The sequence below is a fragment of the Neopelma chrysocephalum genome, unplaced genomic scaffold, assembly GCF_003984885.1.
Source record: "Neopelma chrysocephalum unplaced genomic scaffold, ASM398488v2 Primary Assembly neopelma1_65b, whole genome shotgun sequence".
NCBI lineage: Eukaryota > Metazoa > Chordata > Aves > Passeriformes > Pipridae > Neopelma > Neopelma chrysocephalum.
In genome coordinates, this window is record NW_020897723.1 from 3,300,684 (window position 1) to 3,322,601 (window position 21,918).

Below are 21,918 nucleotides of genomic sequence, written 5' to 3' on the forward strand. Positions count from 1 at the left end.
GCCCTTAGGGGGTCACCTACAGCAAAATTCCCGTTGGTAACTCCACTGTTGGGACATGGAATAAGTTTGTGTGAGGACAGTGCTCGTGCTCCATCTGCCCTCCCAGCCCAGGGGGTACCTGCCCAGCAAGGGGCTTCTCAGCAGTGCTGCCTGGGGCTCCACACACCCACCCCAGGGTTTGTGAGCTGCCTCCTGCCATGGTCTCTGTGCTGAGAGGTCCCTCTTCAGCATCACTCTCCGTGTGTTTTGGCCCCAGTGGTTTATCAGGGTCTTCAAACAGATGATGCTGAAGACAAACCTCCAGCCTGGCCCAGAGGGGGATTTGATTCTGGGATTAACCTACAGCCCCAGCATTGTGTCACAAATCCCAGCCCGGATGGATCCTGCTCTTTGTAAGGCTCAGGCATAAACACAGGGACAGGACCAGCGGTCAGCTCCTCCCTGTGCCACGGGCTGTCAGCTCCAGAGAACATCAGCACGGATTTTTTATTGTTCTGTGTCCCTTCTGTAGCTGCACAGATTGCTTAAGAGAATGGCACTCCGTGGAGTTTGACCCGGGAGCCCTGATAGTGAAAATAATACACTTCTCACCAGAGCCACGGGAGACCAAAAGAGTAACTTCGGTCAATTAGTTTAACTTTGACTATAAATATTCCTTCTCATCCCTTGTGACCCTGTTAACAGCTCCGCTGGCAAACCCCGATTCTCTGGCAATATTTAAGCTGCCTGTCAGTTGGCAGAGCCCTGGTGGTGCCCGGCGCGGGGAGCAGAATAAGACCCAGCTGAGCACAGTAAGTTTCCTTTCGGCTTCTACCTCGAGTCGGGGAGCTCCGGTCGGGTTCGGGGCTGGTGCTGGGCTGCTCTCGGCCTGGGTGAGCAGTGGTGTCCGTAGGAGGTGGATGGACCTGGGAATGCTTTAAAAAAACCTGTGGAGGAGGCATTTAGAGCGCCACGGTGCCAACGGGTTCCTCGAGAGCCACGTGGGCTGCGTCCCCCCGGCCCCGGCGATAAAGGGCAGCTTCAGCGGCTTCATTTCGATGCCACGGATGTTCCTTCCTCACAATCTCTGGCGAGGAAAGCGCCGCCGCCTGTGCCAGGCACCGAGGGAGAGCAGGCTGTGAGCTGAATTCACAAAACGGGCAAAATTTCCACTGGGCCGTGGCAGAGTCGGGACCTGGAATCAGAGCAGCCGCCTCTGCTGTTCTCCTGCCACCAGCCCCGTGCTGGCTCGGGAGCGCAGGAGGAGCTCAACAGGCACCTGTGCTCAGCTCTGGGAATCTCCCCTGGAGCGCATCCCGCCTCTCCATGTTTACTGACAGGCACCACAGACGCCTGCAGAGCTCTGCCCTGCTCTGCACATGTTCTGGAGGGGGCAGACACGACCCTGCCCACCCGTGGGGCTGAATCCCCAGTGTGAGCGAGCGTGTGTAGCTGCAGCACTGGCTGCCCCTCCAGTGCAACCCAGAGCTGGACTTTGATGACCCTTGTGGGTCCTTTCCATGATTCTGTCATCCTGTGGCCTCCTGAAACAGCAGTATCAGAGGGAAGGTGGGAGGTGTCAGAGTGGGGTTAGCAACTTCCCCAGGCTGACATACCAAACCCTGTTTTTCTTTTCCTAGTTAGAGGATAAGCATGCCAGTAAAAACTCGGCAGCAGCCAAGACACATTGGCTCTTAAGGAGGTAAGATAGCACTGATCTGGTCATCAGTGCTCTGCATCCTTGCCAGGCAGAAGTTCCCAAGGGAGTGGGATCCAGGGGGTTTATAAGGCACAGAAAAGGCTCTGCCAAGATGCTGCAAGTCCCAGCCTGGTGCTACCACTGCTGGTCTCTACCAGACCATGGCTCTCTACCAGAACAATGGCTCTCTACCAGCTCTGGCTCTTGTGCTGGAGGCTGCTGATGTCTCAGGATACAAGCCCCAGCTGCAGGAAGTGTGTGATGGGTGGTACCTGCCCCCGGAAAACTCCTCATTTATTGTCCGACCTTTGGTAAATGGATGAGCCCAACGATGCTGCTCCAGGCACAACCCGGGCTGCAGGGTGGGGTGTAGAGGGGACACAGGGCAGGACTGTCCCTCCCGAGCACTGCCAGCACCTCCGTCACACGGCACCTGCCACTCGGTCCCCCTCTGGTTCACCCTCCTGGGCAGCCGTGCCCAGCGGTGCCGCCGGGGCAGGAGCAGAGCTGGGCACACTCGGGGCAGGCCCTGGGGCCACGGGGGAGCTGGGGGAGGTTCAGCTGCACCCGGACACCGGGTGAGGCCGGCGGCAGTGATGACACACGTGGCTGTGGGACAGGTCCTGGCCTGGGCTGTGCCGCGCTCCCGGTGCTCAGAGGCAGAACTCGTTTGGCCGCTTGTCCCATCCCCGTGCTGAGTGCCCCGGGCTGCTGCAGGCCACCCCGAGCCCCACCTTCTCCAGCTTTCTGCAGGGGGTAGGCTTATAAGTGTCTCCTTACAAGTGCAAGAGAGGCCTAAGGACACGGCCAGGTGCACAGGGCAGGGACCAGCAGACACCACCAGTGACACTGGGGCTGGGGCCAGGGCTGAACCGGGGCCAGGCAGTGCCAGGGCTGGTGAGTGCTGGTTCTGCTCCTCTTTGGAGGAACCATCTCCTTGGCTCGGCAGGGTAAGAGGAACGATCCCAAACCTGCTCTGTGTGGCACTGAGGGTTCTCTGGGGACCAAGCCAGGGGCTGTCTGAGGTGGCCCCGGCTGCCACTCGCCTCCTGTCCTGCTCTCAAAGTGTGGCTGAGCCGAGCTGAGGGGAGGAGGAAACTGCTGGAGCAGTTCATGTGCCTTCACATCCCACGGCTCGTCGCCAACAGCTTCACACCAAGGGCTCTCCACGGGCACGGTTCTGGCAGCAGCTGCTCCCTGAGGCCAGTCCTGAAGCAGTGGGACCCTCAAGCTCTCATCACCAGCTCTGCCACATCCCACTCCTTTCCTCCTCATATTTCAGCTGTTTCTACCTTCTCTCTAACGCACCTGTTTCTCCCCATTTAGAAAATTGCATAAGAAATCCCACCGGGTCGTGCTGTCCTGACTGCTGGCAGCATCTCCTCATCACAGAAAGGGGGAAGTCAAGTGGCAGAGACAAGACCCTTCCCCACAGCTCCGGCACGAGCAGCTGGAGCCAGAGCCGAGAACCCTGAACTCCTGAAGGAACAGTCACCACCTTCCCTGGGCTGCCACATCCTCCTCTAACCGTGTCACCTGTCCTTTAACAGGTTTATGCACCGGGACCAAGGAGTGCCCAGCCTGCCTGAGAAGCCATGGAGCCCACCAGCATCCCCCCGGCCTCGGTGAGCCCCTCGTGGGACGCGTTTCCCCAGCAGACTCTGGAGCCCGTCGACATTGCTGTGCTCGTGCTCTACTTCCTCTTCGTCCTGGCAGTCGGGCTGTGGGTGAGCAAACTCTGTTAAAACCTTCCTGTGAGCCTTGTTATGCCAAAAAATACGGCTGGCTTGGCCTCACATTATTTTACTTTGGCTGGAATCAGGCTTCACTTCGCCGGATTCAACTGAACAAGCGCAAAGAGGGAGTTTGCAGGTCCTTCCCCTCACCTTGGCCTGGGGAAGTGTCCTGACTGCTCCACTGGAGAGCTGGTCAGCCCTCTGTCTGCCAAGGTTTTGAGAACCCTCGTGAGGAAGAGGCTGTCTGAGTACACAGCATTGCTAATAATAATGTTTTGTTCATCCAGGAAGGAACTGCTGTGCTATAAATCACCTGTGCTTGTCCACAGGGGTCCCGACAGCAGATTCCGTAAATTAAAAACGCTGTCTGTGTATAATTAAGGCAGAAGGACATCCTTTGGCATGGCTTTTGTGACAGCAAGAGCACAACCTGGCTGTCAGGAGGCAGAGATGAATAGCTGCTCCCCTCACACGTGGTGCATAACTCTCAGGGTATTGCATGAACCTGTCTGAGGAAGAGGAGTCCGTGGGTCATACCTGCCATGTCAAGCATTCCTCCTGGCTGCACCTTATACCTGTGGATTCCACAGTTCTTGTCCAAAAGTATTTCCCTTCCTTTCTGATCTGGAGGGACTTATTTTGCTTATCACAGGAAACATTCAATCAGGATGCTGAGATGATGGAAAAGTCTGTGCGGGGCTCAGGGCACTGGTTGGTCCCATCCCTCCTCCCCCAGGGTTTCCCAGCAGCAACTGTCCTTCAGGAAACCCTTTGCTCCCACCTGATGACAGTTCAGAGTGTCCTGTGGGGAAATCTCTGGGTGATGCCCTGAGCAGCCCCCAGACCATGGCTGAACCCGTGTCCCTGTTTTCTGCTCCCCAGTCCATGTGGAAGACGCAGCGCAGCACCGTCAAAGGCTATTTCCTGGCCGGAGGACAGATGGTCTGGTGGCCTGTGAGTATCTGTGTGGTCACCCTGCCCGTGCCCCCGGGCTGCAGCCACGCTGACCAGCACCTCTGCCCAGGCAGAGCTTGTTTGTCCAAACAGAAGTAAATAAATAAACATCACTCCCGTGTTTTGCAAAGACCCAGTTACACGCTGGGTTTTGCCCCCACATTTGAGGCTGGGGAAGTGGAGCTGATGCAGGGCGAGGGCCAGCCCGATGCCTCACAAAGCCTGGCTGCTTCTGGAGAGTTCCACAATTAACTGGGGTGTCCCCATCGTGAACACAGCTTTGTGTTGAGCCACTCTGCTGGCTGGGGTGTCTTGTTTGGGCTGGTCCCTCAGGATGTGCTGATACCAGGACCTGACATTTCTACCTGTTCCCTCCACCTTCTGCTCTGCTCTCCTGCTGTTTTCGAAGGAGCATGATCCTAAACATGCCCACAAATAGGCAGTGAACGGTGAAAGAAGCTGGACAGAGGTGCCAGAGCCACTGAACCTGTAGGCAAAAGAAGAAGGTGGCGGAGGGTGACAAGGATTTAATTTCCTCCATGGTCATAATGGGGGAACAGCATCACTGTGCTCTCACCAGGCTGAGAACAATGCCCTGTGCCAGGGCCAGACCTGATTTTCTGTGTTTCTCCAGGTGGGAGCATCCCTGTTCGCCAGCAATGTTGGAAGCGGCCACTTCATCGGCCTGGCTGGGTCGGGAGCTGCCTCGGGAATTGCTGCAACAGCCTACGAGTGGAACGTGAGTGTGCACGGGGCTGGAGAGCCCTCCCCGTGCTGGACAGGGGGGCCCCAACGAGTCACCACAGCAGGGCACAGCCCTGGCACCTCTGACACTCCAGATCCTGCTGCCCGAGCCTGAAGTCACCAGCTGTGATGAGTCCCTGTGTCCCTGCTGATCCACGGGATCAGAGCCTGGACCTGCCTCTCTGACCTGCCCTCCCCTTGGTTTGCAGGGGATGTTCTGTGTCCTGGTGCTGGCCTGGCTGTTCCTGCCCATCTACATCGCATCGGGGGTAGGTCGGGGGGTGCTGTGTCCCTCTACTGTTTGTCTGTACCATTGGTGTGCCTCGGGCTGCAGCTCTCCTGCTCTGCCTGTGGCTCCTGGACTGAGCCATGGGGCATCCGGCTGCTCCTCTGGCTGCTCCTCTGGCTTCTCCTGTGCTGCTCCTGCAGCTGCTCCTGTGCTGCTCCTCTGGCTGCTCCTGTGCTGCTCCTGTGGCTTCTCCTGTGCTGCTCCTGTGGCTTCTCCAGTGGCTGCTCCTGCAGTTGCTCCTGTGGCTGCTCCAGTGGCTGCTCCTGTGGCTGCTCCTCTGGCTGCTCCAGTGGCTGCTCCTTCAGCTGCTCCTGTGGCTGCTCCTCTGGCTGCTCCTGTACTGCTCCTGTGGCTGCTTCTGATGCTGCTCCTGCAGCTGCTCCTGTGGCTGCTCCACTGTCCAGGCTAACGGGCAGCAGAGCTGCTCCCTGGGGCCAGCACGGTGGGTGTGGGGGGTCAGTCTGCTCTGTAGCCCCCCTGGCAATGGGTAGAGTTGCTCCATGCCCTGAGGGGGTGGATGGACACTCCTGTATCCTGGGTTACAGTGAGCCCTGTGCCAGACATCACAGCAAAGCCAGTGCTTGCTAAGCTGCTGCGCTGGCATAAGTCAGCAACTGAGATCCAAATACCAACCCAGGGCAGCTCTGAGGGCCCTTCTGGTCTTCTACCAGTGCAAACACCCTCATGGCTCCCTGGGTGAGCCCTGGGCAGCTCTGGGAATGACCCCGTCCCCCCTGCCCTGAGCTGTGTCTCTCCACAGGTCACCACCATGCCCGAGTACTTGAGGAAACGTTTCGGAGGCAAAAGGATTCAGGTGTTCCTGGCAATTCTCTACTTGTTCATCTACATCTTCACCAAAATATCAGTGAGTAGAAAAAAAGGGAAATGGCTTGAATTTGATTCACTTTGGAAGTGTGGGCTGAGCAGGGAGGCTGAGAAATTCAACCAGTGGCACTTCCCTGGGTGAGCAGGGAAGGGTTTATTATCAAAATGCCCAAGGAAGAGAGACTGCAGTTGTTTTGAGAACCAACACAAAAAAGAATGATTTCTTTTCTTGCCCATTAAGCACCTGAATGCCTGTGTCCTGAACAATAGTTCATGGAAAGGTGGAGCTGTGAGTGTGCATGACGTTGTTTTTAGATTTTGCTCACCCAGTTTTTCCCCTTTTGCCCATTTATTGCCTGTGCAGACACCAGGTGCTGTTTTTTAGGATGGAGAACGACGTAGGGACTGGTCCAGGGCTAGGAGAAAAGCATTCAGTGATTTATTGCACCTGTTTGAATACATAACTGAATCAACTCTTGCACAACACCTTGGTGGCTGTTCATTAACAGCCCAGCAGGGCACAGATCCGTGAAAACAGATCCCTGCTGGGGCTTTTCCTGCACAGAGGGGCCACAGTGGGACACGGGGTGTGACCCTGCCTCTGTCCCCCCTGAAACTTCTGACAAAGGGAAATGGCTTTAAACTAAAAGGGTGAGGTTTAGATTAGATACTGGGAAGCAATTCTTCCCTGTGAGGGAGGTGAGGCCCTGGCACAGGCTGCCCAGAGAAGCTGTGGCTGCCCCATCCCTGGGAGTGTCCAAGGCCAGGCTGGACGGGGCTGGAGGAAGGCTCAGGTTCTCCTCTAGATAAAACTGACTATTTGATGGAATGTCTGATAACACAATTCCTGTGATCAGGATGATTTTACACCTGCCTGTCCTCCCGTGGTTGGCAGTTTGCCTGTCCCAAACTCTCCCGAGCTGCAGCATTTTCACGTAGCTGCAGAGCTGGTTGGTCAGGGCTGGGCCCAGCCCCGAGGACACTTTCCCTGGTGACCTCCCTGTCCCCGTGGCAGCAGGGAGGAATCCACAGATGGGTGCTGAGGTGCCTGGGGAGTTTGCACCAGGTGCCCCAGTTCTCCCCCCAGCCCAGCCCAGTCACTGGTGCTCGGGGGGGAGAGATAAGCTCACCCCACCCAGATGCCTTTCTCACAGGGAGCTGTGCACGCTCCCCTCCCTGTGACAGCCCCATCCTCCCCTCTCTGCCACCCCTGTGACCAGCAACAACAATGAACTGGCTAAAGAGTGAGCTGTGGAGGGCAGGGTGGCAGGGGCTGGGGCTGCAGGGGCTGTGCCCGGGGGATCCATGAGCAGCTCCAAGCCAGGCTGGGCCCAGCACAGGAGATTTGGCTCGACCAGCTAAATGCCCACTGCATGGCAATGCCATGGCTGCAGCTGTGCCACTGTCCTTTGCTGCAGGTGGACATGTACGCCGGGGCCCTGTTCATCCAGCAGGCCCTGCACTGGGACCTGTACATCGCCGTGGCGGGGCTGTTGGCCATCACTGCCATCTACACCGTGTCGGGTACGTGCCAGGGACCCCCCCCCAGCCTGCCCGGGGAGGGACACACCCTGTGAGCATCCCAGGCCAGGCTGGACTGGGCTGGGAGCAACGTGGGATAGTGGAAGGTGTCCCTGCCCCGTGGCAGGGGGTGGAACAAGATGATTTTTAAGGTCCCTTCCAACCCAAACCATTCCAGGATTCTTGTGATTCGTGCCATGCGCTGTGTCCTTGGGGTAGGAGTCCTGCATCCCCCCCAGTCTGGTTCTGCCATGAATATGGATACTGGGAGGGGGGAACACCAATTGAAAACTCCCCTTTTTAGAAAAAATTGCCAGGTGAGAGTGAGTGAACCTCCCTCACAGGCCACCCTAGGTGGGATCATGTCAGCCCTGCTTTAAGGAGCAGCTCTGCTCCAGTCCAGGCGTTTGCAGGATCCGTTTTCCTGGGGCTCTCTGGAGGTGTGAGGGATTTACAGGACAATGAGCCGTGTAATGCGGAAAGACTCCAGGCTTGGATGCCCTTTCAGGGCTCACCAGTGGCCAAATGGAAAACAGCCACGCACGGAGCAAGCAGAGATCCCAAACAAAGAAAGGTTATTGCTTTCCCAGTGCTCACCCCCAGTGATGAAAAATCACCCCCCCCTTTTCTTTCTTCTCCTCCTTTTGCAGCTTGGGCTTTGTTTTGGAGTTTTTCCATGTATTTCCCGTAGAATTATTTCTGCTGGACTTCGGTGTTCAGTGACCAAATGGTGACTCATGATGATTCAAACCACTGGGAATTCCAGCCAAAGTGTCTTTGGCCAAACTGCCCCTCAGCAGAGCGAGAAGCCCCTGGCCAGGCTGGGGGCTCAGCTTGTGCTGCCGGGCAAGAACTTGTGCAAAGTGTGAGCTGCTCCAGCAGAACAAACCCAGTTTACCCCAGTGTGGTGCCTCTCTGCTCTCCCAGGTGGCCTGGCAGCCGTGATCTACACCGATGCTCTGCAGACCCTCATCATGCTCATCGGGGCCGTCACTCTCATGGTCTTCAGTGAGTGTTTCCCTGGGGCTTTATCACTAAAAAGATGATAAAAGCTTTACCAAGCTAAATAATAGGAAGAAATTCTTCCCTGGGAGGGTGGGGAGGCCCTGGCACAGGCTGCCCAGAGAGGCTGTGGCTGCCCCTGGACCCCTGGAAGTGTCCAAGGCCAGGTTGGACGGGGTTTAGAGCAACCTGGGATAGTGGAAGGTGTCCCTGCCCATGGCAGGGGGTGGCACTGGATGACCCCTTGTGTAACATTACCCACAGCCAACCAGACACTGAAATCAGAGTTCTGACCTGGGAAGATGCAATAAGAGCTTCTCATGACCCGTTTTAGGCTTTATTGAAGTCGGTGGCCTGGAAGGTTTGCAGACAAAATACTTCAGTGCCATTCCCAGCACCCGCAAGGAGAACAGCAGCTGTGGCTTGCCCAGGGAAGATGCTTTTCACATCTTCAGAGACCCTGTTAACTCTGACCTTCCCTGGCCAGGAGTTTTGGTGGGAATGACCATCCCATCCCTGTGGTACTGGTGCACAGACCAGGTGGGTCACTGCTTGTCTCTTTGGCTGGTTTCAAGAAAATGCTGTTGGTTGTTTGAAGCTGATTACAAACCTTGGGGTTGCAGCATCACCTGGACTGATTTACTATTTCTTATGGGAATCCAGTAAAATCTGGTTGCTTCAATACTAAAAATGCAAACCTTGATATGCACAACTGGATGTTGGGAGTCATCTCAACATAAAAAGGGCTGAGAATGTGTTTGTGAGTCAATCCCAGTCTATAAAGATTTTTTTGGTTGGTTTGTTTTTTAACTGGAACCTTTCACTCCTTTCAAACCACCTGTGAATTCCCCTTCTCAACTTTCCAGGGGTCTGTCTCCCATCCCTCCCAGTGACACCATCAGAGCCAGGAAGATGAAGCTCTAAGTCACCTTTTTATGTTCCTATTGTGTTTTCTTGCTCATTTCAGACTCTGTCCTGCTGCTGCCTTGGCCAGGCTTATCCGTAGGGTCAGGGAATTCCCCAGTGCAGGAAGAATAGAAAATTCTGAGTGTGGTCAGCTGGGGATGAGGTTCTGCAGCACAGTGTCCTGCCAGGCTCAGCTGGGATGGCACAAGCAGTGCCTTTCAGGTCTGTGTTCCTGTGAGGTGCTCGGGATCCAAACCAACCATAAAGCCACAGCCAGGCTGTGATCACCCGTCTGGGGCTGCCAGAGTTCAGTGGAGATCAAAGTCAGGGTCGCTCCATCCCAGCCAGCTCCTCGCTGCTGGCAGCCAACCCAACCCATTCCTTCATTCCTAGGTCATTGTTCAGAGGTCCCTCGCTGCCAAAAACCTCTCCCACGCCAAAGGAGGCTCCTTGATGACCTCCTACTTGAAGATTTTGCCCCTCTTTATGATGGTAATGCCAGGCATGATCAGCAGGGTTCTCTTCCCAGGTAAGTGCTGAGGGAGAGATCTGTTCCCTCTCTCTGGCTCTGCCTCCTCCACAGAGCTGGAGCACCTTTACTGAACAAGTTGAGAGGTTCCAATGCATCAAATGCCCAATGTATGAAAAAATTTTCTACCAGTTACCAGCTGGAGAATGCAGATCTTGCTACAGCAGCCCCAGACATCTCTGTGTTGAGATGGTCCTCTGCCATTTGCTGGAAGCTTCCCAAGCTCTCCAGTATTTTCCTTAAAAAGCAGTTTACAACATTCAGCAGAGTAACTTGTTTAGACACATGGTTTATTGTGGCTGGGGAGTGCTGCCTCTCACTCCCCACTGCTTGTTTCAGACCTGGTGGCTTGTGCAGATCCGGAAAATTGCCAAAAAATCTGTGGCAACCCCTCTGGCTGTTCCGATATCGCTTATCCCAAGCTGGTGTTAGAGCTTCTGCCTGTAGGTAAGAGCTGCTGCTGGCACTGGTGGGTTCTGTACACTCCAACCACAGGTTGAGTGAGAGAAGTTCAGAGAGGGAAATACCCTGAAACTCATTTCAGTGGGGTTTGTGTTGGGTTTGGTGAGAGAGTGGCAAAGGGCAGCAGGAAACAGGAGAGATGGGGGATGATGCCCTATCCAGAGTCTCATTCAGTCAAATCTGGATAAGAGATAAAGCACAGATGTTTAACAATGAGAAACAAGGGCTAAAACTTCCCTATCACTTTTATTTTAAAACTGGAGCTAAACCCACCTTTAAAAGTCTGTTCCAGCTCATAGAAGACCTCAAGGTCACCCTGCAGTGGAGCTACTGGGGGTCCCTCAGGGCAGCTCTACTTCTCCTTCTGTTTCCAGGACTCAGGGGCCTGATGATGTCAGTGATGATAGCAGCTCTCATGTCCTCCCTGACTTCCATCTTTAATAGTGCCAGCACCATCTTCACCATGGACCTCTGGAAACACTTCCGTCCGCGTTGCTCCGAGTGGGAGCTCATGATCGTCGGCAGGTACGGAGAGCTGGGACGTGTCAGAGACACCCCTGGGCACAGCCTGCTGAGGGAACACCTTGCACAGCCTGGGGGGAGGACCAGAGTGGAGTTCTGAGTTATGGCTGTGAGGCAGCTCAGTCGGAGTCTCGCGCGCTGAGCAACGGGAAAAGAACATCCCACAGCAAAGGTGCCCCCAGCAAAGGCATCCTTGTCTTGCCCAGGGTCTTTGTGCTGCTGCTCACCGTGATCTCCATCCTGTGGATCCCCTTGGTGCAGGCTGGCCAGGGCGGGCAGCTCTTCATTTACATCCAGTCCATCAGCTCCTACCTGCAGCCGCCCGTGGCCGTGGTGTTCATCCTGGGCTGCTTCTGGAGAAGAGCCAACGAGAAGGTAACGGCTGCCCCGGAGCCTGGCCAGCCCCGGATCGGGGGGAGGATGCTGCTCCTCGCTCCAGCACGGGATTCCAATTCCCTTCCTTTGCAGGGCGCCTTCTGGGGGCTGGTGGTGGGGCTGCTGCTGGGCCTCGTTCGGCTGGTGCTGGACTTCATCTTCCCCGAGCCCCGGTGCGGCGAGGCCGACGCCCGGCCCGGCCTGGTGAAGTACATGCACTACCTGTACTTCTCCATGGTGCTGGCGGCCGTCTCCACCCTCACCGTGCTGCTGGTCAGCGTGGCCACCGAGCCCCCCGCCCCCGAAATGGTGCGTCACCCCCCCTGCTTTCTTTGCTTTGTGTGGTTGCCGGGGTGCCCCACGTCCCACCCGTGGGAATAATGTGGGGAGAAATAACCCGGAGGTGGAAGCTTCCATTCGTCCTTTGTCTATGACCACACTTGTAGCAGCAACCCCTGCTCTGCTCCAGCACCTCTGATTCGGGCCCCATAAATCCCACCCTGGAAACTGCTCAACAGTAGATGCTACCAAGAGCTGTTGTTCAAGCATGTGTGTTTAATCCATGACAAATTAGCCTTTTTCCCTCTATTTTCCAAGAAATTCCAGCTTCTGGGTCATCTTTACCAACTCTCTTACTAACTTAGTGAGGAACCATTTTTACTCGCAGGAAAGAGAAACCCAGGGCACAGAGCACAACTCCTCTGAACCAGGTTTGTGCCAGTTTGACTATTTTCAGTAGATGTACTGAGGCTACAGAGAAACACAAGGAGGGGCAGGGGAGCTGGAGGGATCATGCAGCAGCACATCCTCTTGCTTCAAGACAGGACTAACCCAAAAGTCCTGGTGAACTCAGAAATCCCCAGAGAGGGAGATGCCCCAGAGGTGTGTGATCAGTCCAGAGCTCACCTGCCCTCCCTGCAGCAATTTTTCCTCATCTCCAGCGTGAATCTTTCCAGCTTCATGTTGTGCTCATCCCTCTCTATCCACACTATCGCTGAGAACATCCCTCTTTAACGAGTCTTTTAGATATTTGAAGAAAACAATCCTACCTCCTACTTGTCTCATCTCAACAACCCCAGTTCTTTGAGCCGTCCCTCCCCGGCCACAATTTCCATTCTTTTTGCTCCTTCTTGACTCACTCTCAGCCTGCACCCACAGAGAAATGTCCCCTCAGTACAGAGTGAAGACTCATCCTCCTGAGGTGGAGCTGTGCTGTTCCAAACCCCCGCTGACGGTGACCCGAGCTCGGCTGTTCCCCTGCTCCCCAAAGCAGGAGGGCAGATTTTGGCCCCACCACGTGTTCTCTCTGCAGGCGGCCCTGGGGCTCCTTTGAGCAGGAGCAGCAGTTTCTTTAACACCCCTCTTCATGCCATCAGATAAGTCGGCTCACCTGGTTCACGCGTGGGGACCCACCGCCCAAGCAAGACCTGGCAGTCGGCCCCTGCCCCGGCGACGCCGAGCGCCCCGTTCTCCAGCTTGAGCTAAACATTGCCTCTGGCAGTAGTGCAGAGGAGAAGAAATGTAAGTGCTCCAACGTCCTGCTCAGTAACCCCACACCCAACAACCCTTGGCGTCCGTAGAGGCTTTGAAGACGAGAGACACATTAAAACTCCTTCCTCTGGAATTCCGTAGCTTCAGGGTGTGCTGAAAGAATCACAGAGTTAGAGAATCACAGAATATCCTGAGTTGGAAGGGACCCATCAGCATCATCCAGTCCAACCCCTGGCCTCGCACAGGACACCCCAACAATCCCACCCTGTCTCTCAGAATGTTGTCCAAACCCTCCTGGAGCTCTGGCAGCCTTGGGGCTGTGCCCACTGCCCTGGGGAGCCTGGGCAGTGCCAACCACCCTCTGGGGGAGGAACCTTTTCCTGAGATCCATCCCAACCCCCCTGGCACAGCTCCAGCCATTCCCTGGGGCCTGTCACTGGTCACACAGAGCAGAGATCGGAGCTGCCCCTCGGGAGGAGCTGCAGACCCCAGTGAGGTCTGACCTCAGTCTCCTCTTCTCCAGGTGCAGAAAGGCTTTACCTGACATTTTACCTGAGCAGGAGTTTAGTCTCTTTCCCATCTTTTGATGGCATTACTTAAGCTTGAAACCAAGGAGCTGGATGGGATACAGAGCCATGCCCGCTATCCCACACCAGCACTGGTGCTGTGGCACCTGCTGCCAGGAGAACTGGCTGGAAAAGGGGAGGGTGGAGGAAAACCACAGTTATGTTGATGAAATTCCATTTCTGTTTTTCAGCGGTGTTTTCTGATCGGCTCTAGCAGCAGGGAGCACCCAGAGCCCTGGGCCGAGCTCTTGACAGATCAGTGAAGGAGGATTTGCATTTTTTAAAACTTGTACTTGTCGGTATTAGGTACAACCATGTGCAGCGACCCACTGCATTCTCCAGTGATGATTTGAATCCCCTGCTTTTGCCAGGCTTGGGACCCTGTTTATGTAACATTGCAGCTTTTGCTGAGTGTTTCTTTAATCTATAAAAGCTGTTGCAAGTTAATGAGTTAGGGCACAGCTCTCCCACTGCTGGGAAGTCTCGAGTTTGCTGTGCACAAGCATTGCCTTCCCAGTACTTAGTCCTGTGTCCCAACCCATACCAGAGCTGGGCAAATTCAGTTTACATGTGTATGGCATGGAGAAAACCCCCCTGGCCTACAGCAGGGCCCTGCCCAGGGAGGCTGCCACAGCTCAGTTTTTAGGTTTGGTTTACTGTTCCCACGGCTTAAACTGTTGGGAACAGCAGAACCTGAGCTCAGGTACTGCAGCCCCAAAAGATGATGACTGAAGGGGTCCCTACAGCTCAGTGTAGTGAGAGTGTTCACTCAGACACCACTGGTGCATTTCTGCATCAGAACCCTTTGAACAGGAGCACACGGGACATTCCTGGGATTCGCTTTGTTGAGGAGATTCATTCCTCACTCCCGACTCTCTTTTTAGGTGCAACTGAGGCCAAAGGCAGCTCGAAGCTGATGAGCACCTTCCTGTGGCTCTGTGGGATGGAGCGCAGGCAGGAGAGCACCGAGGGCACAGCACCTCCCAAACCTGAGCCCCTGCCCGTGGCTTCCCTGGAGGAGAAGCCGCTGGTGAAACACATCCTCAACATCAACCTGCTCATCTGTCTGTGTGCTGGGGTCTTCCTCTGGGCATACTTTGCATAGCCAGGGGGATGCAAGTCCAGATGACATCAACTAATTTTAATTGGTGTAAATATTAATAACTAGCAGAGGGTTAATGTAATTCTTAATGCTTTCTAAATTTTATTTCTTTTATTTAAGAAGACAGATCCTTCTTCCTAATCCCTTCCTTATTTGTAATGGGGGCCTGGCTTTGACCAGGGCTGAGTGCTTGGCACCAGCACTGTCAGACCCCAATTGGCCCCAAACAGCTGAGGAAGGTTTGGTTATTTTAAATATTTAAATTTGCTCTTTGGCCTTAGAGCAGTGCCTGGAATTCAGGAAGTCTGGATTCTTTTCCTATTTATGCCTCTATAACCAGCTACAACCACTTGGGTCCCCTTTGGTTCAGCTTCTCCAGCCTTGAGGGGCGAGTGACAGCTCTGAGTGCCCAGAGGAGAGGCCAAGGGCCTTGTCCACGCTCTGCTGTATCTCACTGGCTCAGCTGTGCCCGTTCAGCCTCCTCCCTGTGTGCACTGAGCACCGAGGGGCCCGTCCTGGGAGCTCCTGCTGAGTTACTGTTGCTCGTGGTCTGACGGTGACACCGACCAACACCAGCACCCAGCGTGGAAACTGCCCCAAAACTGCCTCCAGGGGCACCTGAAGGACCTAGACCAGCCCAAACCCAGCAGCTGCTGCCAGGGCAGGGGTGCCCAGCAGCAGCCCCTCATTGCCTGGGCCCCCCCAGCTGTTCTGGGAGCAATCCAACAGAGAGCCCTGGGCCAGGAGCACCAACCCCTGTCCTGGCCCCTGGTCCGGGGCAGCCTGGGCAGGAGGGGGACGAGTGCCCTGCTCCCACCCTGGGGCCTTGTGTAGCTGCAGATAAACTTAATAAAGAGTGAGAGCTGCTCCCTGCCTGCCTCAGTCTGTGGGATGGGGCTGCCAGGGCCTGGGGCACAGCACAGACCCTCCCGTGCTCCAGACCCCTCTGGGGCTGGGTTAACGTGCAGCTGGTTGCAGTCTGTTTAACATGAACCCACATATCAAGGAATAAACCTGTGTGCATTCCCAGAGTGCTTCCACTGCAGCCCTCAAGGAAAACCAAGCTGAGCAGCCAGTGACTCCGAGCAACAAAGCCCAGGGGATCACTGTGACCTTCAGGGCCCACTGGAAGCAACAAAACTAGAAAAAAAGAAGCCTTAAGTTGACAAAAGACAATCTTTAATTTTATACATGTTCACCCAACTGCTGAATCCAAACAGCTGCTTCAAAGTTCTTCCAAAATTCAACCGTTTGCAATAAAAGCACAAACCCCACTTCCACAGTTTCCTCGTGGAACAGTTGCCAGTTGCACATGAATAAAACCAGGTTAATACAAATAACTATGAAATGAGGGTAACTACTGATCCTAAGTAGCAATGAAATTATTAAAGAGACAGAAAGTTCCTCCTACAGCACGACAGTCCTTCAAGGCACTGGATACATCCACAGTTTGACAGGGTGACTGATAACCAGCAGTCACCACCAGCACTCGGGCAGGGGGTCGGTTCATGGTTTAAGAAGAATGTGCAGCAAATCCCAGAGGGAATGTCCCTTGCGAGGCAGCTCCTGGCACGGGCTAAGAACTACAAATAAAATCTAACCGTGACATTAAAAGGATTATTTCCATAATACATACATGCACTTTAAATAACTAATGTTCTGCTTGCTTATTCTTTTGGAATCTCTGCTAATACCACCTGTATCAGCACTGATTACGCTTCCTGGGAGAGTTCCTGTAGGAATTCATTCCTTCCATCCAAGAGTTTGAAAACCCTTGTCGAGACACAGATCATCAAACTTCTTCTGAGCGGCTGAATCGGAGGCTGGCCACAGGTTGGCCTTTTCCACCCAAATGAGTCCGTAAATCACATCTCCAGTCCCACCTGCACTCAGTTCTTGCCAGAAGAAGCTTTTCCCTGTGAGGTGTGAGGGTTTTCCCACCAGGAGAGGAGGCGGGGAGGCGGCGGCGCTCCCGTCACAGCGCGGTGCTCTCCGTGTCGGTGTCCAGGTCCAGCACCAGGTGGTTGTGCAGGTCCCTGCTCGCCGGCTCCGGAGGAAGCTCTGAAGGAGGGGTTGCAAGTGGTTCTGGAATACTGGAATTAGAGTCTGCACAAAAAGGGAACAGCAAGTTTAGCAGCCGGGACGGGGCCGGCTCGTTCGCTCAGGTATTCCTGGGCATCTCCTTAGACACAGAAGGGAAAGGAAAGATCCACAAAGGCTCTTCCAACAGGGCTGGCACCCGTGTGCAGGTGGGCACAAAAGGTGAGCCAGACTAAACAGCTTGGAGTTGCTTCTCCTACAGACCCTGGCTTAGCCCTGTACCCCTCCCCTGTGTGTAACAGGGCACATCATGGTCTTTGCCACTTCTAAGGTGAGGAGAATTTTGTTCAAGCCAAGGTGTCTAAGAAGGACCCCAAAATGCTGCATTTCTGGTGACTGGCTGCCCTAGTAGCTAGAATTGCAAGACCAGAAAAATCCCTAAGAGTTCAAAAAAGATAACTGAAAATACTGCCAATGCTTGGGAAAGCTGATTTATAATATGCCACGACCTCCCTTACTGCAACTCAGCAGCTGTTCTGAACAGAAAGTTATTTAGATCACTTAAATCAATAAAGAATCCAAATAAAGGCCTTATTTTCAAGCACAGGAGCCCAGCCTCCCCTGCTCCTCTCAGCCCATCACAGCCTCACACAACCTGCAGGGATCTGTATTCCAGGATACTGTAATACAGCAGCTGGAATTCCATCACGTTCTGGCCTGACACTGATCAGGCAGTTAAGCCATAGAATCCCAGAAAAGTTTGGGTTGGAAGTACCTTAAAGCCCATCCAGTCCCACTCCCTGCCACAGGCAGGGACACCTTCCACCAGCCCAGGGTGCTCCCAGCCCCGTCCAACCTGGCCTTGGACACTTCCAGGGCTGGGGCAGCCACAGCTCCTCTTCCAACCCCAACAATTCCGCGGTTCTGTGGCACAGGGAAGGAGCATTTGTGACACCCCAGGGTTCAGTGACAGCTGGTACAGAAGGAGCCTCTGCACCCAACACACCCTGTCTAGATCTGTGTCCATGAGACAGCACAGGTGACAGTGGGCAGTGAGACACCAAAGCCACACACACTCTGCCTGCAGCACTTTAGTAGGTTTAGTGAGAGCAGCAGCTCGGGCCATGCCCAGGACACGAGCAAGCAGGTCCTGGGGACACTGGTTAGTACTGGGGTTAGCACACACATGATTATCAATCAGCAACAGCTCTGGCCAATCAGGTGCCTTTTCCTTACCATTGAACTTGCCAATACAGTTCCTACTGAATGCTGGTCAAACATCTGGATTATTTAATAAAATTCTTGATTAGAATATTCTAGGGTTTATTCCTTTAACACCATAAATAGAATTTGAGGCATTGCTAATGCCCAGGACGTGGACAAAGGAATCAACAGCATACTGAGAACAATTCAGAATTCCTGTTCTGGTATTATTACGAGGTCTGCTGGCAACTTAATTTTGGCTTCTGTTGTTTCCTCGCTCTTTCAGGTTGAAATTTAAAACAGTGACTGCACATTGTGAATTAGGTGAGTCTATAAGTGCTTATATATGCAGGTGTAAATATTAGAGCAGATACTCTTATGTGACAGGCAGTGGTGTTAATTCAGAATATTAATCCTTTAAAAACAGATTGATCTGGAAAAGGTGGATGCTCCTGCACAGAGTGTCCTGCTGGAGGTGAGCCTGAGTATCACTTCAACTCTTCCCCAAGGGGTTTTAAGCAAAACTGACTGTATATGCTAGCTTCCTTTGCCAGTTTTGGAGAGAATCCTTCCTCAGCAGCTTTCCTTTCCTGGAAACTTCTTTTTGTGTTTACAGTACACAACTTGGCCAATTTGCTGTGGTTTGCACTTGAAAGGAGTGATATTAAGCTGTGCCCATCACTCCTCCCTGGCAGGTGCTTGCCTTGCCCAGTTCCAACTCCCCCAGTAATGAAGCAGCCCCTGCACAGCAGCTGGCTGGGATTTAGAAGTCAAGGACTCCTCCAGTTCCACTGGGGTAAAACAAACCCTCCCTGTCTGTCATCACTAAAGCAATTTCCTCAGAACCAGGAAAACCCCAAAATGAAAACACACACAGTCAAACTATGAAACACTTAGACAAAAAGGTTAAGTCTTTCCTTAAAATTTGACTCCTTGGCACAGCTGCTGTTCTTTATTTAATTGTGTGTAGAAGTGCTGTGAAGATCCAGAGCCCAGCCTTACTTCTGAGTTGAGCTTGGGATTTGTAATGTACTTAAATATACTGACAAAAACAACAGAAGTACAATCAGGAAAAGTCAGTTATTTAAGGAGCAAAGCTACTTTTTAGTTGCATAAGCAGCTTGTTTACTGCTAATTTCATCATAGACTGGTTTGGGTTGGAAGTGACCTTGAAGATCACCCAGTGCCACCCCCTGCCATGGGCAGGGACACCTTCCACTATCCCAGGTTGCTCCAAGCCCCATCCAACCTGGCCTTGGACACTACCAGGGATCCAGGGGCAGCCACAGCTTCTCTGGGCAAGCTGTTTCTCCAATTAAAAAAAACCCAAACCCAAACTACTTCCAGTTTGACTTCTCAATCCAGCACTGATTCCAGTGTCTTTGCTGTAAATAGCCAGATCTCGAGATGATTCCAGAGCACAGCCTTGCCTTTCCCAGCCTGCCATGCAGTTGTTCCCTCAGCAGGGCAGCAGCAGCATCCCCAAGGCCTTCCCCCTGAGGAAGGTGTGCTTGGGGCTGGGCCTGAGCACGGGTGCTATTAGTGAGGCTGGGGCTGCCACGTGCAGGTGCCAACGTGTCACAGTGCAGGTGCTGCCGGGGCTGTTCTGCCATGGGTTTAGTCACAGCAACGTGGATTTTGCCAAATAAACTCCAAGTGGTTAAAAGTAATTGCAAACCTAAAGTGAGACCTACATTAAAATGTAACCATAATCCACCAAACTGCAGGAAAAACATGGGCTGCAGCATCTGCCTGCACTGAGGAGAACAAACCTGCTGGGAACGGGTCACTCATCGCACCTGACTTGGGAATTGGTTCTGGGGACTTGGCAGTGTTACCTCTTGACAGGTACTTGGGGAGTAACAATGTTCACAGGACTATTAAAATGAAGCAGCAGAGGTCTTAAACCCTCTCACAGACAGAATGCTATGTAGGGATGAGATACACAGGGCTGACAGAGCACATGTTCCAAAGCGCATGTCCAAACTCAAGCTACAAACAGGAGCAGTTCAGCTGATATTGCACATTTCTGGGAGTACAAACCTTATTCGCAGTAACCATCCCCACCTGTGAAGGCATTGGGGTAAAGCTGTTAGGCAACAGAATTGGTACTTTGCATTCCAACACATTAGTCTAGTTCTAGAGAAGCAGTGTCACGGGAAAGTTTTAACCACTATTAATTACAGGTCGATTTCAAAGCATTAGTCTCTACATTCATTATCTCCTCCTTCAGAATCTCCCAGAATAAGCAGCAACTCAGCAGGAGAACATTTCAAAATCAGCTGGTTTTGAATGGCCTCAGCATTACATTTAAAAAAAAAATAAACTTAATTCATTAACTTTATTCACTAAAATTAACGTTATCCCTACCAAACTAGCAACTAGAAGCTTCATGAAGTTTTTGTGAGAAGACAATGTTCCTCTTTACTTCCCAACTGTCTCAACACAGAGAGACTGCATTTACAATACGAAGCTCTGTAAGTACTGACCTAAGAAATACAGTTGAGTGTAAGTGAATCTTCAGCTTCTGGATGTTCAACTTAAAAGAGCATCAGAAGACTCTGTTCTCGTAAGGTTTTTAAAACATTCTCTGTGTGTTTTGCCTATTAGAACACGTGTCAGTGACCACTTTTGCCCTTTTCTTATCTTAGTATGTGCTGAAATCCACTATCCCTGGTTACATCTTCTCCCTCCTCCAAATATTTGCTTTTTGGCAACAGATGTACAAGCAGAACTGCCTGCCAAGATCTGAGCCTGGAGACAGCCCCAGCGAGCTGCTATCAGTGTTCAGCTTCCAAACACAGAAAATAACAAAACAAGCTCATCTCCACTTCCCCCCAAACCTTTCTGCCTCAGGAATGAAACCCTCACTGGGGAACTGCCCCAAACCCTCCTGTGCAGAGCAGCTGGCTGGGCATTTAACTGGAAATGAGCTATTTAGCATTTTAACTGTTATTTGTGCTTTTCAGGTCTCCCCCCACATTCGTTTCCAGCAACAGGCACTACTTTCTTTAATTCCACTCCCCGAGGAGACGCCGAACAGGGAAGGATCCACTCACCTGTGACTATTTTGGAAGCTGTTTGTGTGGGATTCGCAACAATCCCATCCCCGGGCAGCTGGGAGGGCGGGTGAGGCGGAGGGGGCACACTGGGTCTGTTCCTGGGTTTGGGCACGGGCCGTGGCCGGGGCAGGGTGCCACTCTGAGGTAAGGAGGGAGCCTGGCAGGGCTCTGGAGTCGCTGGCTGGGGCGCAGGGGAGCTGCTGGGGTGCTTGCCCAGCGGGGGGGTGTCGGGAGGGGTGGGGGTCTGGGGCAGGCTGTAACAGGGCTGCTCTGGTCCGTGCTCGCCGGGAGATGCTTGGCTGGTGGCTTTGGGCTGCAGGGGAGGAGTCGCCTGTGTCGGGGGCTGAGGGGGTGGGTGGCTGGGAGCTTGGATTGGGGAGAGGCTGCTGGAGTATCTCCGAGGTGCAGAAACCTGGGAGGCGGAGGTCTGGGCTGCTCCTTGGTTTGCGTGTTGAGCGGGAGGAGAAGAGCTTCTGGCAGGTGGTTTTGGAGAGACAGAAGGTGGCTGAGCAGCTGGGGAAGAGCTTTGGCTTCCTGGCTGCCCCGGCGGGGGGTTGGCTGGTTTGGGGGGGGCTGGTGCCGGCTTTTTCACAGCTGTGGAGAGAAGAGGGAACACTTCAACATCATGGACTGTGAAAGTTCTTACAGGGGCAGGTAGGGACAGGACAAGGGAGGATGGCTTCCCACTGCCAGAGGGCAGGGTTAGGTGGGATATTAGGAAGGAATTCTTCCCTGGGAGGGTGGGGAGGCCCTGGCACAGGTTGCCCAGAGAAGCTGTGGCTGCCCCTGGATCCCTGGAAGTGTCCAAGGCCAGGTTGGACAGGGCTTGGAGCAACCTGGGCTAGTGGAAGGTGTCCCTGCCCATGGCAGGGGGTGGGATGGGATGAGCTTTAAGGTCCCTTCCAACCCAA

The 21,918-nt window shown here is 53.6% G+C and overlaps 2 protein-coding genes across 6 annotated transcripts in view; one reads left to right on the forward strand and one right to left on the reverse strand.

Annotated features, from left to right (window-relative positions):
- The first annotated feature begins 579 nt into the window (after positions 1 to 579).
- Positions 580 to 15,592, forward strand: SLC5A11 (solute carrier family 5 member 11). 5 transcript variants are annotated; one of them, XM_027684062.1, is made up of 17 exons: positions 580 to 791; positions 1,620 to 1,681; positions 3,229 to 3,405; positions 4,297 to 4,368; positions 5,003 to 5,107; positions 5,322 to 5,381; positions 6,162 to 6,266; positions 7,645 to 7,750; positions 8,675 to 8,755; positions 9,084 to 9,289; positions 10,049 to 10,184; positions 10,524 to 10,631; positions 11,021 to 11,171; positions 11,375 to 11,543; positions 11,637 to 11,852; positions 12,920 to 13,064; positions 14,485 to 15,591. In XM_027684062.1, exons 3-17 carry the CDS (start codon positions 3,274 to 3,276, stop codon positions 14,703 to 14,705), a joined length of 2,013 nt encoding a protein of 670 aa, XP_027539863.1. In that variant the 5' UTR covers positions 580 to 791; positions 1,620 to 1,681; positions 3,229 to 3,273; the 3' UTR covers positions 14,706 to 15,591. The 5 variants fall into 5 exon arrangements, with proteins under 5 accessions (XP_027539863.1, XP_027539862.1, XP_027539866.1 ...); XM_027684061.1 differs by lacking the exon at positions 1,620 to 1,681; XM_027684063.1 differs by lacking the exons at positions 580 to 791; positions 1,620 to 1,681 and adding an exon at positions 835 to 872.
- A 267-nt stretch (positions 15,593 to 15,859) lies between these two features.
- The window catches only part of ARHGAP17 (Rho GTPase activating protein 17), a 28,134-nt gene continuing 22,075 nt past the window's right edge, over positions 15,860 to 21,918 (reverse strand). The window contains exons 18-19 of the mRNA XM_027684056.1: positions 21,005 to 21,601; positions 15,860 to 16,808 (exon numbers count right to left, since the gene is read on the reverse strand). Of these exons, the coding sequence (XP_027539857.1) occupies positions 16,678 to 16,808; positions 21,005 to 21,601 (728 nt within the window). The 3' untranslated portion in view covers positions 15,860 to 16,677. The remainder of the gene's footprint in view (positions 16,809 to 21,004; positions 21,602 to 21,918) is intronic.

What these genes read in the sequence shown, in the direction of transcription:
- SLC5A11 (XM_027684066.1), top strand. Translation starts at nt 3,274, where the DNA reads ATGGAGCCCACCAGCATCCCCCCGGCCTCGGTGAGCCCCTCGTGGGAC. An exon ending in CAACAGCCTACGAGTGGAAC is followed by an intron (nt 5,108 to 5,321) that starts GTGAGTGTGCAC and finishes CTTGGTTTGCAG; the next exon opens with GGGATGTTCTGTGTCCTGGT. An exon ending in GTTAGAGCTTCTGCCTGTAG is followed by an intron (nt 10,632 to 11,020) that starts GTAAGAGCTGCT and finishes TTCTGTTTCCAG; the next exon opens with GACTCAGGGGCCTGATGATG.